Below are 13,709 nucleotides of genomic sequence, written 5' to 3'. Positions count from 1 at the left end.
AGGATCATTTAGCATATTTATGTATAGGTTAAAGATTAATCTAAAGGTTTTATTTTTACTAGAGTGTTCCCGTTTCATATCAGACACATTTCATATAAAAACAGTGTCTGCCTATTGTTACATTATGCTGATATAAGCAAAAAAATGTTCTCTTTTCCTTTTTCTGACCAATCTTGCTCCACATCTGTGTCAAACCAATGTGAAAAAGCTTGGGTGAATCAAAAGTGATAAGCAAGCAAACGATACCACTCTTATTTAAAAACAAAACCTTTAAAAGAAATTCTGAAACAGAAGGGTAATCTATATTTTCAATTTTCATGTCTGGAAATAAGAGCAATGTCTATCAATTATGTTTATCAATTAACAATTTTATATTACATTTTTTACGTAAATATTAAAGTTTAAAGTTTAAGATTTTCAGCTTACTCATAACCATAGTAACCAGAGCCTCGAGCATCAATTTGCAGGACCAGAATATCGAAATTAGTGCATAAGTATTCATTGAAGTGCAACGAGAACATATCTAACACCTAAAGTAAAAATTACGGAAACAATAGAAGAAGGAAGCGTAAACGAAGAAGATTAAAATCCAATATACATATCCAATGAATTACTCTGGAGTTCTAAAAAGTGAAAACTTTGAGACAAAACATTGAGATAAAAAACGTCGATAAGTTTTTATCGAAAAAATTCTTTGGATATGTATCAGTGTTGAGCTGCTCTTAATACCCTGTTCATTGCACTCTCCCAGTGGAGGGTTACGACTTCATTCTAAAATTTTACTTTCGTATACCAAAAATGAGCAAATAACAAAGATTTCACTGCAAGAAGTTTCCCTACCCTTCCTACCCAGGACATGTCCTTAGAGAACAAAATATCCTCCTTTATGAAAAAACATTTTATGCTGGAAAAAGAAGCAATGAACAAAGCATGAGCTTAAGCTCGGTCACTGGGTGGACTTCTTTTCATTACTTACTTATACCCAAGAAAGCCAGTTCCACGCGCATCGAAAGCGACCACGATTATGTCATGTCCAAGAACGAAGAAATCGTTAAAGCCTATCCCGTATTGGTCTGTCACCTAAAGTTGAGGGTTTGAAAAGGGAGAGGTTAAGGGTGCTCGAGTTTGGGGGAGGGAAAGGTTAGAGAGTGGGAAGTATTTGGGTTAGGTAAATAAGGAGCTAGAATGAAATGAAAGATTGGTTCATGTGAAAAAACCATTCACTGCATGGGGATGGGGATTATTGGGAATGAAGAAAAAGGCTCTGATGTCATAAAAAGTCAAGTCTTATAGATCAACTTTGGACAGAAATAACTAAGAAATGCCTACTCGAATCTTGTTAAGATACTAAATGTCTTGATCAGTTATACCTTTTGAGTATTTGGGCCACCATAGACATCAAATAAGACAGCATATTTCTTATTGACATCAAAAGTCGGAGGTCGTGTTTCTTTCACTGGGATATCATATCCATCAGATTTAATGGTGTAATATACGTTGACTGGTAGGTCCTTCTCTTTCAGTTGCTCACGAGATTTATCATTAGACGCCAACATTTGATAGACTTTCTCGTTTTTGACGTCGAACATTTGAACAGTAGGGAGGAATGGACCTTGGCACATCAATGAAACCCAGCTACATTGTTTGCTGAACACTGGGTAGTGGTACGTACACTCTTGTTTGGTGGTAGGGTCTATAAAAATAAGGGTTTGTTTAACAACTAGGCTAAGGATCCCAAAATAAAACAGAAACAAATTACTTATGCGAAAAACACAGTGATAGCTACAGGGACTAAATCAACAAAAATGCTCGAAAAAATTAGGAAGATTTATCATTCATCCCAAGTGCCGAAAACCCGAAGGGAGATTCTAGAAATTCTAAAGATTCTCTAAGGGACGGATTAGCAAAAGGACCATTCCCATAGTTCGAAAGCAAATCTTTGCAAGTCCCTGCAACATTTTCGGGTGTTTATGCATGTTAGATGGTTTTTCGTTTTAAAATCACGAGCTGGATTGAAAAAGCCTAAAAGTTTGAAACCTTAAAAAAGACCGTTATTTGGATTTTTCACGCACGGTAGACTTTTCGAGGGTTCCCAGCTGGCACACAACGTTGTTTCAACGTTTATCTAACGTTCACAACGTCCATATAACGTTAAGTGAACGTTGAAACAACGTTGTGTGCCAGCTGGGTTGTTGATCTCTCCATCTCAAGTAAACTATTTACAGATTTTTAGGTGTTACGGCTATTGTATATTTTTTGTATCGAGATATTTTCAGAAATTCATTTTGAAAAATAATAAGCGAGTTTCGGTAAAAAAAGTTAAATGAGAATAAATATTCCGGACTGAGAACGATAGTTTTGCCGAGCGACAGAATCAAGAAATGTTAAAAGTGAAAATACAATATTTCAAGTAACGGATAACTTTTAATCAAATCTCACAATAAATTATGAAAAACGGCTTAGGAATTTTTCGCAAAGAAAATTTGTTGTTTAAAAAAGTGTCTAGCTAGCCAAAATCTGTCTACTCCTGAAGGGGAATGAACTAATGTTCTGGCGTTCTTAACTTTTTGGGAAAAATTATCTTATAATATTCTTGCAGTTTGGATCCAAACTCATCCTAAATCTAATATGCAAAACATGCATACCCCAAGCAGAAATTTTGCATTTTTGTGAAAGCTCTTAGCATGGCTGGGGAATTTTAGAGCAATTTACGAGCAAAATGCCCTAAAAATAGCATTCTTAGACAGTTGCCTAATACCGTGATGGTGATATTCTTAGCATATTCTTAACTTTTGGGCCAAATTCATCATGAATATTCTTATAAACTGTTATAAAGTATATTCTTATAAAAGAAAAAGCGTGTTGCGGCTCTTTTACTCGTTATTTATGGATCAAAACATTCCTCGGCAAAAGTTTCTTCGACAAGATTCAAAATTGATTTATCAGATTAGAAATTCTTTCTAAAACCAAACTGCAGCATTTACCGCGTTTATTGAAATGCGAGCTTTTAATAATGATAAAAATGTGTAGTACCTTTGATCAGTCCACAAGTGAGACATTTCTTTTCCTTTGTGTTGACATCGATACTGTAAACCTGGCGATAGCGCGGTGATTGTTCTGTGCTTCGAAAGTATCTAGAAAAATATCCAAGCAGCCCTCCTTAAGAAATGGTCGAAAATGATGTGGTAAAAGTGTCTGAAGTGTGGATTCAAAGATTGAAATTGACACCACGAAAGAACATACAATCAAATTATGTAATACAATACCTGTAAAGAACTTTTTTTAAACCGATCAACGTTTTTAACTCATGTGCTCACATGGTTTACATAAATGCCAGATTGAAAGTAAAACTAATCTAATCGGAAAATTATGCCACTTGAAAACAAAGAAAGCGCTAGATTTAAGGCGTCATCCTTAATGCGGTGCAAATCTCAAGGTTTCCCTTTTTCCTGCTCGGGAAAGGTTGAAGATTCATCTCTAACCCTTCGGGGCTTCAAACTCAATGGCCCCTCAATGGCAAGGATACTCTTTATCCTAGGAGTGCAATCTGTTTTGAAACCACGCGTCGACTTTCTGACAACAGTTCGTTGACGAAACTTCTGACTTACATTAAATTGTCTTTACTGTTATAACAGTTGATATCTTGAACCCAATATTTCCCACGAGTCAAATAATCTATGGATGGTGTCTAAAGAAAAAAGAATGGTTAGTAAAGCAACTCCGCTGGAATCTAGCGATAGGTTGATCTAATAATTTCAACTGCAAATAGCCGTTCATTTCTCGAGATATTCAGAATACGAATCGATCAAGACCCTTTTGATCAGAATCTAGATTGATGAAATTTGTAAAAAATCCCCAAGATTCAACGACTCTAAAACTTTACTAATCATACAGTTACATTATACCTCACTGGTCAAAGAGACTTTGGCCAAATGTCGATTATCGTCAATTGGTAGCATTGTTATGTAATAACTACCGTCTGGTGAAAACTTCGGTTTCACATACTAAAAAGGGAAAACATTGAACTTTAACGTTGGTAAAATCATGGAGCAGAATTTATTTGCAAAATACGAAGGGGAGAGGTTTAGAAGATTCCCTTTTAACAGTGGCCAATGCAATATTTTTCGCTGAGACGGAAGATTTTACACAGAAAGTCAGAGCCTAATTTTATGAATTATGCAGAATTTTGAAACGGAAAATCTTCTTTATAAACTTCACTGAGACGGAAATAACACTCTTTTAAAAAAGGAGAAGAAAAGATGAAACCATCATACATCATCATCAATCCATCCGTGAGGCGTTGAATGCTCTTCGACCTGTGTGAAAAAAACAACGAAATCCAGCATCTTTAGACAACGTCAGAGTTTATAGAAAAAACAAGTCTTTCCTTTCATTTTCAGCGGCTAAACAAACGGTGTCGTATGTTATTGCAATAGACGTTCTAATATCCAAAGTGCTGACAATGCAAACTACAGTTGACGCTCTCTAATTCGACGTTCTAGTATTCCATGCGCTCCATTTTTCAATAATATTGAAAATCACCATCAACATGAAACTCTCATAAAAGACGTTATACCATTCGATTCGATACGGTCCTTTATTCGATAAAAATGTAATTCCCCTTGAAAATCGAATTAGAGAGCGTCAATTGTATACGACAAGTCTTACAGTTTTTCCCTCGTCTTTATCAGGAGGATATGTGACACAAACAGTCTCGTTTTGAGCGCGGTTCATCCATTGGACGAATAATTCGTTACCAGGCGTCCATTTCATGACGGCGTAATAATAATCACTGAAAAATAGTCCAAAATTAGCTTTGATTATTTCATTACATAGATTCGTTAAGACGACTTTTCTCTAAGACGACTTAGAATTCCTAATTTCTTTAATTTGCCTCCACAGTGCTTTGGTCACTCAAATTCTGTTTTTGTCTTCTAAAACTGAAACCGATGATCCTTCTAACGGTTATATTTTCCCTCTAGAAAAATCAAAGACTGTTTTTTTAATAGAAAGTAATGTGGCAGAATGGCAAAAATGGCAATAACAAGCACTAAAGGATTTCGAGCAGACTCAAAACAATAAAACATTCTTTTTAAAAGTATTGGCTACAAAATTACGTTTTGGAGATTTTCGCAGGTGGTTTTGGATGCGATCGTTTAGATTCTCTGCTTTTGCTTTTCAAAACTTCTTCCATGTCAATGACACTGAACTTGATGGTGGGGTTGGGGTAACCAGCCTAATGGGGAAAATGAAAAAGTTACATAATTCTGACATACATGTCAGTTCGAATTTCATTAATAATTTTTGGAACGGGTAAAAAAGTTGTGTATCTATTTTGAGTTGATAGTAATCTTCTTGACAGGCTTGTCGGTATAAGAGATCACCACAAGTATACTAAAAAAGGTTCAATGAGGTCAATAATATAAAAGCCAAACTACTGTATGAGGTTAAAAAGACAGGAGGAGTCGGCGCAGAGTTAAATTGAATTCCAAACTCAGCTCTTCCATTCAAAGGGATAAAATCGAACTGATAGTCATTTAGGAGACTATGTAATAAAGGGATCACCAGAGGAGCACATTACTATACCTTTGGGTAAGCGATTTTATCAATAGTTGTGTACTGATGATCGACGGAACCATAAACGGGAAACTTGAAGAAGGGAACATCCGTAGCATTGAATGTAACAAAAGCGATGTATCGGCCATCTTTGGAGACTTCGATGGCGTGCGTTGAAGCGATTATCTCCTCTGTTGATAAAAGTAAATTAGTTGGATGCGAATGTTAATTTATTTATCGTTTTATAAATAGTTAGAGTTTGAACAAGAAACGAGAATTTCTGCTTCGATCAGGAGATTTGGGCAGCAAAGTGGAATCTGCATTTTTGGGACTCGTCAGTACTGAATTCTCACTGGCGGTTTAGCCAAAAAATTTATAAAAGAATCTCAGAAATTGTGGATGTAAAAATTCTTCATTATTTCATTATTAGCCTTTCACAGAAAACTTTTATCATTGATTTTCGATGAGAAAATAATCAGAGAGAAATGTAGCCACAAACAGCCACAAACTGAAAAAGATGTTAGCAACCCCTTTTTTAAGAAGCTGGCAATTAAATCGCTCCACTTATTAAAGTCAAACGTTGAAGCAAACTTTTTAAAAGAGAAGTATGAACGAGGAAGTGAAAAGTAGGCCATCAATTAATTTGAATTATTAGCGTGGTGATGTTGGTTATTTGATGGCTTCCTTGTGGTCTCTTTTTGTCAAATGTTCCAACTGGAAAGATGGTCGAATTGAAATTTATCAAAAAAGCAGAGGACAAAGAATTAATTTCAAATGAGTTCAGGATCTAGTCCTCAGAAAAGTCCTATTTCGGGTGTACCACTCCTTTAACCTTTCCATTGTAATTTCTTAATACTTAAATTGAATTGGAATCTTTATGAAACACTTAAAAAATATTGTTGCTAACAGTAAATTTCTTTTTCCGAAAAATGACATGTGTTTTTAATTTCAAACTTTTGAAAATAAAAGGAGAACAAATGGAAAACCTAAAAGGGTTATCAAACATTTATGATCAGTAAAACTAATTGAAAAAGAAGAAGAAGAAGAATGAACAAAATTTATGTGAGAGAAGTTTGTTGTGAGAGAGAGTATATTTCTGTCTTGTTCAATCTTTGGTAACAGTCTGAAATTTTGAAGGCCTTTTCTGTTGTGATTCAAAATAATGTGTAGGTAAGATTTGTAACTTTATTTGTGTAATTTAAAATTTGTTATCATATTAAAGAAATGGTTAGCGGATGGGGAACTACATAAAAAATGGGCACTACATTTACAAAATATGGGCATTTCAAAGAATTTTGTTAAATCAAGGAATTTCTTGGTTTGAATAATTTTGTTCTTATACCTTCATATACCCAGTCAGGAACACCATTAAAAACCTTCTTTGGTATTCCATTGTCTGTCAGTTGATAATATCGATCTGTTATTTCCAGGACGGTGGGAACGTAATAAATATTGCATTTGTAAACAAACACCTAAATATAAGTCAAGAAATAGTTTTTAAGGTTTTTTTCAAAAGAAGTTACATTTTACTTTTGAAATCAGTGAAAACAAAACTTTCCAAAATGTATCATATTCACAAAATTTTAAAAATCTACAACATTGTGTATGTTCAAAAATTGTTCCTTTGGTATCCGGGCGGGCCTCGTTGTTTAAACATAAAAAAAAACTCTTTCAGAAGAAGCTGGTATAAAAAATCAATCTTGACGAGTCTTACCAGAGCATTATCTTTCTTGGCCCAGCCAACATATCGAATCTGCTCAGTTTTATCTTTATCTGGTGTTTCAAGCTTTATCGTTCGAGGTTTACTGAAACGAAGTTTTTAAAATAATATAATAACTCTCGTGGAACCAAATTCAAAGAGCTCTTAATAATTTGGATGAAGCATTAAAATCATTTTGCTAAACCCAAAATACATTTCTGAAAAAAGGTCAACCAGATTCCAGTATTTGAAATGCTTCACCCTTTTGGTAACTTGATGAATTGTGATATCACAAAAAAGACTTAGAATTTCTTTACCTGCTATTGCGCTCAGCATTTGAACGTAAATCTTGAATATAGTAATCAGCATAAGAAGAATGTCTATAAAGCTATGAAAAAATGAAAAAGAATTGATAAACATGATAAAAAGTCACTTTAATAAAGGATTCTCAGAAGTATCCAGCATGCATTTTAAACAAATTTTATACTATATTTGTCAAATGAAAAAGAACCCTAATAATTTATTATGTAGTTCTATGAAAACATGAGCATGATTTTTGCTCCAAGCAAACCAAAACCCAAGCTATTGCTCGAGCCCCAAAGTCATCTTTGTAATATCAAACATTACATTCAAATTTATCATCTACACGCTTTTTTTTATAAGAATGGTGTTTTTTTATTTCATCATAGATATTCTTGACATTTTGGCGAAAATCATCCAGAAATATTCTTACGGTATTCTTACTTAGGTTAAGATCGAAATTGGCAATCTACAGGTTAAAATGCATTAAAAATGGCATTCTTAGGTTCGTTCAGTTGCTAAATTCCATGATGGTGAAATTCTTACCATATTCTTAATTTTTGGCCATTTTCATCATGGACATTGTTATAAAGTGTATTCTTATAAAAAAAAAGCATGTAGTTCTGATCTTTTTCTGGAAACAAAATATTTAAATAAGAAAGAAAATAACATCACTTACTCTCTTGGTATTATTTGATAATAACACCCACTTTTGATCGGGTGATAATTCATAATCACCATAGCTATGTCTATACTAAAAATGTAAAGCAAATACACATGTCCTTTATTTGAACTTAAGTAACTTAAAATAACCTTACAGCATTATTTTGGGCTTGTCGCTAAGTATTTTCATGAAGTCTAAGAGACAGCAATGTTGTGTTTTCTATAAATTTTGAGCCTGGATGCTTTTATTAGCTAATAAAATGTACAATCAACTTAAAGGAGAAATCATTGTTTTAGCTTCTACTCTCTTTTTTAAGCTTTTGAGTCTGATAAGAGAATTGACACTATCGTATGAAACTTAGCTCAATTTCTTAAACTTCACATTTTTAATTATCACTTTTCTTTTGCTAGAGAAAGTCACATTTAGAAGTTATTTAGAGAAAGATTGATTATCAAAAAATTATGAAATATTTTTCTAAGTCTTTAGATTTTCAACATTTTGAACATCATTTTCATTTGTAAAGTCAAAAGAGACTTCCTGAATTATAACAAAACAAAAGATAGTGTTTTCCAAATTTCATACAGTTGCAATCTAACACAAGCAAGTACGGATCCCAAGATAAGTGTCACAAGCTTGGATTATCTTTCTGTTTTACAGAAAATTATCAAATTATGAGATTCTTCAAGAAGCATCCATGATATAAAAACTTACGTTATCAGTAGCATCGATGATTGTTTCAGTAGCCATGCTACTCATATTATATTTAAGAACACTTCCTTCAGAATGCAAATATGAATCATCTATAAAGAACATAAAATGTGCCCAGTTGAAAATATAGATTTAGAACTAGTTTAAGATGAGAACAAAAGACTTTCCAAAAAATTCCAAAAAAATTCTTCATTTTCAATCATTTCAATTGTTTTTAAAAAAGAAGCAGGACTAATTTAAAATTAATTAAATGGGATAAAAACAAACCTGAAACCCATGTCAAGCCATAAGTCGAATAAGAATATTTCCCACCCATGACATCTTCTATCGCAAATTTATTGTCCGCTCTTTTCAGCCTTTCGACTCCAGTGCTAACTTTTATACTCGTGCCTGTCAGCCAATCTAAAAAGTTAAAATTTAAAATTGCAAGTAAGAATAATGCCAAGAAAATTTACATTTGATGAGAAGGGTATTGCAAAAACTTAAAAAGGTTTTATTATTCTTAAGGTTGATGACATCATCATTCATGACATAAAAGTTTTTTCAAAATTCATCAAAGTGAAATAAATCTTTTATTAATTAGTTAGGCGAGATAAATTTAATTTGTTGTTCTACGGGCAGATCGTTAGAAAAATATGGTTTGGTCAGTCGGTCGGTAAAATAAGAATAAATTTTTCATTTATCAGGTTTGGTAAGGTAATGAAAATATTTTCCAAAAAATATCTGGATCAAAAATTCACTTTTTTTATCTTTGATAAAGATAAAAGTAAATTATGTGTTATGGAATGCTTGATTTTCTAAAATTTTCAGTTTCTTGAATTAATTTTCAGCTTTATTAAAATTTAAGTTTTACAAATAACTAGTGTGTAAAATATATTGTAGTGGAAATTCAATATTATTATTTTTTTGATTTGAGCAAAAATAGGGTCAGTCGGGCCCGTAAAACAACATATTTTAAATTGGCCTCGCCTTACTTCTAAATTCTAAATACAAAACAGGCCATTTTTCATGCCTTTTTAGCATCCGGTTATCGGACGCTGCCCCTCTTGAAATCACAAAAATTTAAGTACATACACCTTTTTTAGCGCAAAAACACCAGAAAAGTTCCCTTTTTGGTCATCAACAGACACTGCCCTACCTTTCTTAAATATGGCCTGCAAAATACACTTTTTTTGTATAAATAACAATTTACATATTAAATGTGTAACCTTTGACCATCATATTCACAGAAAATTAACATCAAATGATCTCTTTTTAGTAGTTCTTTCAAGATGACTGGAATATGGGAATATTGAATATGAATAACGTTGAATAATAAATTATGATTAGGAAATAAAGGGTCTATTTTATCATTGCAATGTTTGTTATGATAACCCACAAAGAAGGTTGCAATTTAAAAATGACTTAAAGTTGCTAAGGACATGCATGGCCACTTTTGGTTACTTGTTTTTTTTTTCAAGGGAAGAATCTAAGCAAGATTTGTCTTACAACACAGCAGCTTCCTTGGGAAAAGATGATTATCACATTTAGGTATTGGTTGAGAGAAAGTTATGTATGTCCAGTAATTTGTTATTCAATAGACTGTGGTGTTATTCAATAGACTGTGGTGTTCTCCAAAACAACCATTGGTAAAGGTGTTTGGATTGAAAATGGTGCAGCCATTGAAAAATTTTTCTGTTCGCGTCCCTGTGCCCCCATTTTAGAGAGAAGCGATGCACAGAGAAGCGGGAAAAAATCTGCAAAAAACAAATTGATCTTTTAATGTATAGCTTTCCTCCCGAACTCTCCTCTGCCGAACAAACAAACACATAAACAAAACAAATAATCCTGATAAATTAGATTGAAACTATGAGGGAGAACAGCATCATTTTAGCTATACTTCGCTAGAACATATATAACCAGATACCACAACTTGGTCTAATTTCGGCATCCCTCTTCTAATCTCACCCTTCTTTAGAGATAGGAATAGTAGAAAAATTGGATCTATATCTATCTAAATTTTAAGTATTAAAAGGTCCTAAGACTCATTAGGCGACCATTGAAAAATTGTTCTGTTCGCGTCGCAACAGGTGTTAAAAATGCATGCGGGCGGGCGGACAGGCGGTCGGAAAAATTACCAGGTTTTTTAAAATTGCTTCAGTAAGTTGGGGGCAGGTTTCCAGATTTTTCCCGCATCTCCGCACCAGAAAATCAGGGGAAAATATGATGTGGGCGGGTGATGGTTGCTTTATCCATACATAAAAATGACAAAATGACAAATCGCTTATGGAAACTACTGTCAACTGCTCTAACTTGAGACGATTGGTCGAAACATGGGACTGTTGCATATCTGGTCTGTATTTTCACTTACTGTAAAATCGAAAGAGAAATCGTGTATTTTTAAATACGCCGTTCCTTAACTCAAATCAAATGACTTTGGGGGTTCGGTGAAATGGTGGCCAAATTGCCGTCCCATGTTTTGTCAGATAGTCCCAGGTTAGAGCAGTCGACGGTATATATCTTAGCTTAGCGACCAGAAAAATCTTGTGTCTGTATCAGTGATTCTGACCTTAAACTTTCTATTATTCCTATATCTAAAATTGGGTGTCAGACTTAGAAGAGGGATGTCGACATTAGACCAAATTTACGGAACAGCCCCCCCCTCTCATCAGAAGAAGAAATTGGCTTTTTCAATGTGATTTTCAAAAACTCAGAAATCTTTCTGTCTGCCTGCTTGCATGTACTTTTAACAGCTGCTGTCTGCGTTGCAAACAGAAAAATTTTTTGATGGCCGCCTTTTAGATGAAGTAGGAGGGAAAAATATTTCACAAATTGGGCTGCACAGTTTCTAGAAATCTGTAGTAGTATAATAGCTTTAAAATATTTTGAACATTGTTTGGAAAAACAAAGGATTTTAAACAAGGCTAACACAAACCAAGGCAAGTGGACCAAAGTTTATGTCTAGCTTAGGTGGTCATCGAAAAATTGTTCTATTTGCGTCACCCGCCCGCATCAAATTTTCCGCTGATTTTCAGGTGCGGAGATGCGGAAAAAAATCTGGGAAAAGCAATTTGTTCTTTTAAAGTATAGCTTTTTTCTCAATTGCTCTGATGACCATCGAAAAATTGTTTTGCTCGCGTTACCACCTGCCCCTGAGTTACTTGCGTGATTAAAAAAAACCCGGGGAATGTTTTTGACCGCCCGTCTGCCTGCATGCATTTTTAGCACCCGTTGCGACGCGAACAGAGCATTTTTTCGATGACCGCCTTATAAAACATTAAAATAGACCTTTTTTCAAAGAGGACGTCCTGTTGAATAATTATGTAGTCCAGCCATAAAAACAATGATAGAGCCATGCATAATTACTGTATCATGCATATTGTAATAATTATGCATGGTTTTATCATTGTTTTTCTGCTGGACTACATAATTATTCAACAGGGTGGCCTCTTTAAAAAAAGGTCTATTCATATGATACCTGTTTTTTGTCTAATGACCAAACCGACAGTTAAACCAACTCCAAACATCATGACGGTAAACAGACCAAATAATATATGATATCTTCTTGAAAACTTCTTAGTCTTTGATTTGTCATTTTGGCTGTCCTTATCGGTATTTTCTTGAAGAAATGGACCTTTTTCTGCTGGTTCTTTTTCTTCAATGGAAAGTTTTCGGTATCCTTTCGAGGTCATTTTATTGTCTGTTTATTTTAATATCAATCAATTCTCATAAATACATTTCCATATCTAATTCTTAAACATAACTAACATTGGGCATGTTTATCAATCAAACCATCAAATGAAACTATTTACAATGTTTTGATTTGAAAACTTCCTTCGGCATTTCTTGTCTTCAAAATTTTCCGTGGTTTCGACCTGAGATTTTTTCACGGCCATGTTGGTACAGATTGGAGCACTTTCGATTTCTAATCCGGGGGTGATTTTGCTTTTTAAAAAAACTAAAATTTAGCAGTATCTGTCAATAAGAAGAGATTTATCAAAAACAGAAGTAAAATAATTTACAAATCTTTGAATTAAAAGGCTTGACGCAACGAAATTTTCTTTCTCAAACTTACCTCGTGCATATTATTGTATAATTAACCCCCGGGCAAATATTCTTCCTCTTTAGTAAAACGCTGAATCAGCAGAAAAATCAAAACAAACCGCATGACGTAACGACGGAACGGAATTCCTGGAAGTAACAGTACCAAAAAACTTCTAGTCTAGCAAGCTAGACGACTAATTTATACATACACGTTTTTTTTTATTAGAACCCAGTTTATAAGAACATTTAGGCTGAAATTCGTCGAAAAATTAAGAACATTGTAAGAACATGCCCAGCCTCAGTTTGGAAAAAAATGACAAGAAACTACAATTTTTCTTCTTTTCAAGCAGTTTTAACCCAACTTAGGCATGGATTTTCCAAAATAGAGAGTCAAATATTGTCCAAATTGTACCAATTTTATATGCTCTTTATTTTGCATGATATTGTCGATTTAGAGTAGTCTGAAAAATTAAGAACGCATTTAAGAACATTTAAGGCTGAAAATTGCTAAAAAAATAAGCACATCCAGGCTCAGCCAAATTTTAAGTGTTCTAATAAAAAAAAAAACGTGTAGTAGAAATAAAGCAAAAAGTTATGAATGGAACAATTTTAGTCCTCTAGAAACCTTTGTGCACTAACTCCAAACAAAAGAAAAGTGTCAATATTGCAATTATAATTTTTTCCTGCTCAAAATAATTCTTGAGAAAAAAAATGTGTGTGGATTTGTGTATTGAAGCCATTGAAAGTTTTTCATTTGAG

The 13,709-nt window shown here is 33.7% G+C and overlaps 1 protein-coding gene across 1 annotated transcript; it reads right to left on the bottom strand.

Moving 5' to 3' along the window:
- Positions 1 to 426: 426 nt before the first annotated feature.
- LOC136808508 (prolyl endopeptidase FAP-like) lies at positions 427 to 12,813 on the bottom strand (the record flags this gene model as incomplete). The annotated part of the gene is given in 16 exon segments (XM_067065033.1): positions 427 to 530; positions 1,371 to 1,693; positions 3,034 to 3,134; positions 3,609 to 3,688; positions 3,906 to 4,004; positions 4,275 to 4,316; positions 4,669 to 4,792; positions 5,118 to 5,236; positions 5,587 to 5,747; positions 6,899 to 7,028; positions 7,271 to 7,361; positions 7,573 to 7,643; positions 8,235 to 8,309; positions 8,931 to 9,019; positions 9,195 to 9,329; positions 12,385 to 12,813. Coding segments are annotated over 16 exon segments (1,958 nt in total), but the record flags the coding sequence as incomplete, so codon positions are not given.
- Positions 12,814 to 13,709: the final 896 nt, after the last annotated feature.

This window comes from Clytia hemisphaerica, unplaced genomic scaffold (genome assembly GCF_902728285.1).
Source record: "Clytia hemisphaerica strain Z4C2 unplaced genomic scaffold, Clytia hemisphaerica genome assembly, whole genome shotgun sequence".
Classification (NCBI taxonomy): domain Eukaryota; kingdom Metazoa; phylum Cnidaria; class Hydrozoa; order Leptothecata; family Clytiidae; genus Clytia; species Clytia hemisphaerica.
Note: the sequence above shows the minus strand (reverse complement) of the source record. Positions and strands in the feature narration are given on the sequence as shown.